At 39.0% G+C, this 5,717-nt stretch overlaps 1 protein-coding gene across 1 annotated transcript in view; it reads left to right on the top strand.

Moving 5' to 3' along the window:
- Window positions 1–5,717, top strand: part of LOC100942622 (S-adenosyl-L-methionine-dependent tRNA 4-demethylwyosine synthase) — a 196,065-nt gene that overhangs the window by 81,434 nt on the left and 108,914 nt on the right. The window contains exon 10 of the mRNA XM_012807877.2: window positions 2,239–2,348. Coding sequence (XP_012663331.1) covers window positions 2,239–2,348 — 110 coding nt within the window. The remainder of the gene's footprint in view (window positions 1–2,238; window positions 2,349–5,717) is intronic.

The raw sequence follows: 5,717 nt of genomic DNA, 5'->3' as shown, positions 1-5,717 counted from the left end.
ATCAAATCAGGGTGATTAGCATATCTATTGCATCACACATTTATCATTTCTATTAGGGACATTTAGAATCCTCTTTTCCACCTATTTGAAAACGTACAATGAAGTATTGTGAACTCCGGGTATGATTACCCTCCAGCGCTATAGAACGCTGGACCTTATCCCTCTTATCTCTCTGTAATTCTGTATCCCTTAACCAACCTCTCCCCATCTCTCCCTTGCCTGTACCCTTCCCAGCCCATAAAAATGACTATTTTACTCTCCACTTCTTTAGCTTTCATGTATAAGAACGCGAGGCATTGGTCTATTTGTGCCTGCCTTATTTCTCTTACCAGGTTCACTCTATTGCTGCAAATGACAGAATTTCATTCTTTTTTATGGCTGAATAAGAGTACATTTCATTATCCATTTATCTGTTGACGTACACTTAGGTTGATCCCATATTTTGGCTGTTATGAATTGTGGGAGTGCAGCTATCTCTTCAATATACTGATTTCCTTTTCACTGAATGGATACCCAGTAGTGGGCTTGCTGGACCATATGGTAGTTCTATATTTAGTTTTTTCTAGAACCTCCATACCGTTATCTGTAATGACTGTATATTCTCATCGACAGTGTGTAGGAGTTCTCCTTTCTCCACATCCTTACCAGCATTCATGTTTTGCTAATAGCCATTCTAATTAGCATGAAATGAAATCTCCTCATGGTTTTGATTTGCATTTCCCTGATGATTGTGATGCTGAGCATTTTGTTTTATACATCTGTTGGGCACTTGTCTATCCTTTTTTGAGGAATGTGTATTCAGACTATTTGCCCATTTAAAAATCAGATTATTATTTTTTCTGCTGAGTTATTAATGTTTCTTATGTACTCTGAATATTACTCCTTAACAGATGAATAGTTTAGAAATATTTTCTCCCACTCTTCAGATTGTCTCTTCACTCTGTTGATTGCTTCCTTATTATATAGCAGCTTTTTAGTTTGGTATACTGATTTTGGCTGGGCATGGTGGTTCACACTAATAATCCCAGCACTTTGGGAGGCCAAGATGGGAGGATTGTTTGGAGCCAAGAGTTTGAGACTAGCTTGGGCAGCACAGTGAGACCCTGTCTCTAAAAAAAAAAACAAATTAACTGGGGATGGTGGCGTGCACCTATATTCGCAATTATGCAGGAGGCTGAGGTGGGAAGATCACTTGAACCCAGGAGTTTGAGTTTTCAGGGAGCTGTGATTTCACCTGAGTACAGGGAGATGATATAAAAGTATAGTTTCTTTAATTGGTAAGAGCCAAAGAATGAATAATGGAAATATTCATTCATAATAAGGAAGTAAAAACATATAAGATCAAAAACAATCCGAGAAGACTTTGTGATTCTCCAAAAGGATAATGGAGAATGCAAGTCTTCTCAGAACTTTCCCACCCTATGTTTTGTATAATCTTTTAGAACAAGCCTTGCAAATGTTGGAATGAGAGACAAAGTCACTTCAAGGAGAACTTCCAAGATTTGACCAGTTCGAAAAATAAGAGAAAGATGCATCATTATGAGTGGAATTTGATCAACTTGATCAACCACAAAAATGTGTTAAAAAGGTTGTTACAAAAATGACCATCATTATCTGTCTAAATATACTGATTTAGGGTGTGAGTTTTCCAGTTCTGTTGATTGCAAAAAGTATATGTAGTTTTCTCTTAGTAAACAGAGTGAGAGAAAATGTCTACCCTCACGATCTCATTGAAAGTTGCTCTCTCCCTACTTTTGTTCCATAAGGGATATAGGAAAGACATTTCCAAGAGGAGTTCCTTGTCCTTTTCTCGTCCCTGCATCATCAAGTGCGCTCTTTCTCTGTCCCTCCCTCCCTGCCCCCCAGTGTGGTTTCCAAACCGAAATGTTCCAGCTTTCCTCACTCACTTTATGAAATGCTGACATAGTTCGTAATAACGTGGTGGCACCATGGTGCCTTGTATGTATATGCACATAGTTAACAGGATTAAAAGCAAGGAAGAGTATTCTGTCAACTTGTAACTGGACTTGACTCAACATAGAACCAGGGAATGGTCAGAAATGTTGAATTACTTCTCTAGTCACTCCATTCTGCTGGGGGTCATGACTTAAAACAAGTTTGAAAATACTGCTATAAACAGTTGAGTTCTTAGAAGAAAATGAGCCCCAATTTTGTGATTTTGTAGACTACTGAGATCCCATTAAAGGCGTCTTTTAGAACTTTGCGTCTTGTTCCTAGGCACCACACCAATCCAGTAGGCACGGAATGGCGGTGGAAGATGGACCAGCCCGAACTGATCTTAAAGGAAGCCATCGAAAACCATCAGAACATGATTAAGCAGTTTAAAGGTATTTATCTTCCCTCCGCAAAGGAATGATATTGCCTGTGAATAGCTTGAATCAAATTGGCAGAGGAATTGCTTCTTTGGTAGGATTTTGTCCCCATTGGCAAATTTTCCTATAAGGAAGTGGAAAGTTTGTAGAAATATTACATATGTATTTGGCCTTTTTAGCGTTTATATGCCACATGATGGGAGAACTAAAAATTTAATCCAAAACATAGCAACTTAATAACAGGGTGCACTCACTCTTGTAAGTTTTGCCTGGGAATTTATCATCATCCTTTAAAAAGGTCTTTGCTATTGTTCTGTCTTGGTGAGCCTCAAGTAGCCTTTTACACTGATTAGTTAGGTCATTGGAAAATTCTTAAATAATGTTCACGAGTGCTGGGAAAGCAGTTTTGAATGAACGCCTTATAAAAAGGGAGGGATGATATTAGTAAAACTTTCTTCCTCATGACTCATAGTGATGTAGTAAAAATTCAGCAACTCAGTTTCTATAATTCCTTGATTCAGTTCTGTCTCACACCTAAAAATGTTTAACTTTACTGGAGTTTATTGGTTCTCAAACCTTATCAGAATCATCTGAAGTGTTTGTTACAAGATAGATTGTCGGTCTCCTTTCCCAGAAACTGATTCAGTAAGCCTGAGGTGGAGCCTAAGAACGTGTATTTTTAACAGGTTTCTGGGTGTTGTTGAACTGGGCCCAACTTTGAGAAACACTGCTATAGACAGAGAGAGATAGTGGACTTGTAAAGCAATGGCTTTATACAGCAACAGCCATAACTGATGAATTGAAATTTGTGGGGTTCTCCGTTAAGTCTGTATATACCTGTCTCGTCTCCACTGGGTACTGGTGACCCCTTCTCTTGTGTATTCTCCTTTACTTTTACATGCAACAGTAAAGAGAAATTCCACCCGTGGCTGTTTTGATATGGATGGGCACTCTGTGGTCTTAACAACATACACAGGAATCTTTATCAGACCCAGTAATGAGCATTCAGAGGGCCAGGTGATTCTTTCATGCACTGAAGTTTGTTCTGCTCAGGTCACTCATTCTTCAGATTCTAGTACTTATTGCTCTTATTATTTCTTATGAGAACTGGAGAAAAGTAATGCAAATAGTGGCTCAAATCAATAGTAATATGTAAAAGACAGTTAGTAATTACGCTTTTATTAGTTTTCTAGGGAAAATTGACCTATAAATATTTGTGTTTGTCTGTGTGGGGGCTGACTTATTTTTGTACATCTTCAGTGATACTAATGGCTATTTACCCTGATTTTTAGTTTCAGGAACTTTTTTGAGGGGTGGGAGAACAAATTACATTGTCTTATTTGGATCAAGGAGTGTTTCTTAGTAGTCTTTTGGAAAATTAAATGAAACTATTGGTGAAGACCTAGTAAGCCCCACATATGGAATTTGACTAGCTTTTCTTAGACTTACTGTTACTTTAGTTAATAGTGTTGATCTTCATAGAAGCTATTTCTCTTAATAAATTTCAATGCAAAGTTGGGTTTCTAGAAAAATTGAACCCATTTGTGTGTGTGTCTTGAGAGAGAGATTCATTCATTCACTCATTCTGAGGTATTGGCTCTCATAATCGTGGAGGCTTGGTGAGTTTAAAATCTGATGGAGTTTACTGGCAGGTTGGAGACTCAGGGAGAGTGGCAGTTCAAGTCCAAAGGTATTCATCTGGCAGAATTCTTTCTTGCTTGGAGGAGGTCAGTCTTGTTATGTTAAGATAATCTGACTGATTGGGTAAGGTCCATCCACACTATGGAGGGTAATCTGCTTCACTCATCCAAAAACACCTTCACACCAACATCCAGAATAAGGTTTGACCAAATATGTGGGCAGCGTGGCCCAGCCAAGTTGACACATGACATTAAGACTCAGAGAGAGGAGTGTTGGAAGCAGGAAATGTCAGTACTTTGATCTTTATATTCTAATACGTTTGTTTTTAGTTCAGTGCTTTACATAATGGGTTGATGGCTGAGGATGTGTTTCCTGGACATACTGGATCTCCCTGAACGCAGTCAGTGGGGAGGAAGCAGCCCTGAAGAATAGATACTCATTTCTTCCTTTTGAGATGTCCTTGATACGGAATGACGATCTGAGTTTTGATAGTGACTTCTCTGACAGGAGCGTTTTTGCAAATGTACTTTAAATGGACATAAGTAATGAATAAACCGTGAGGCAGACGATGTTGACATTAACAAAATGTGTTAGGTGAGTTCTGTGAAAATATGTGCTTTATATTTTGTCTGCCAAGCTTGTTTGCAGGGTTGTCCTGTGCAGAAAGTTGTGTCTGGTGGTAACCTTGGGCTTACTTTAATCAGTAGGCATCTCAGAAGGTTTGTGTTTGGGTTCTCATGTTGTAAGACACAAAGGAGTTTTAAGATGTCTATTGTCTTGTACGGGGATGGTTGGATACAGGATGGCAGGGAGAAAGAATAGAGCATGTCTGTGGGTAAGTGAATCCTGAGTAGGGGTTGGAATGCATGAGAGGGAGGGAATGCTGTCCAGAAATTCACCCACTGCCACCAGTTTCACTCACAAAAAATAACGTTTATGGGGCTGTGCCTGTGGCTCAAAGGAGTAGGGCGCCAGCCCCATATGCCGAGGGTGGCGTGGTGGTGTAGCAAAGGAGTGGGGGCCTTTTCCTGTTGGAAGGCCACATTGATTTAATTGTGATCAAATAGGGCCGCAGCCAAGAAACTTGAGTTAGGTATACTTAAACATGTATGTTATTTTGCAAAAATCTAGTAGGTACTTCATAATTTGAAAATATGAAAACTCTTTGTTAATTTTAAAATTAACTAACTTTTTAATGACTTTGTCACGTCTGCTTTTTGCTGGCAGGCATTTGAATATTTGGTGGGGGTTCTATCCCCTCGAGTTGGAGATCAGTCATTTGTGACCAACTTTATGGGCATCTTGATTTGGGTTAGATAGGAGAATGTAGATTCAGGGCAGTAAGAGGTTGGAAAGCAAGAAAGCATTTTCCAGGTATGTTGCTGAAAGTGTGTATTCTACTGCATTTTCCCACATTGCAGGTGGATCTTTCTTAGCAGCAAACAATGGCTTTTACATGTCATTGACTGAGAGTCAGTCAGTTCCTTCTCTCGTGCCTCGGTGATAGCAACTGGGTGAGGCTGAAGTGCTAATTTGAGTGTGATGTCCTGATTCTCAAAGTCGGTGAACCTTTCATTGTATTCTCCAATTAATAGGTCTGGAATAGCTGCTCATTCTTTAGATGATTCTCATTTGCCTTTGCTAAACAGGGACAATGTTCACTTGAACTTTCCTTTGGAAGAAGCTGTATTTTGAAAAAAGGTTGCTTTTTCAAAATGCTTGAATTTTTTTTTTTTTTTTTTT

The sequence above is a fragment of the Otolemur garnettii genome, unplaced genomic scaffold (genome assembly GCF_000181295.1).
Source record: "Otolemur garnettii isolate 467f Iridium unplaced genomic scaffold, OtoGar3 scaffold00077, whole genome shotgun sequence".
In the NCBI taxonomy this organism is placed as follows: Eukaryota; Metazoa; Chordata; class Mammalia; order Primates; family Galagidae; genus Otolemur; species Otolemur garnettii.
The sequence above is the reverse complement of the archived record's forward strand: the minus strand, read 5'-3'. Positions and strand labels throughout refer to the sequence as shown.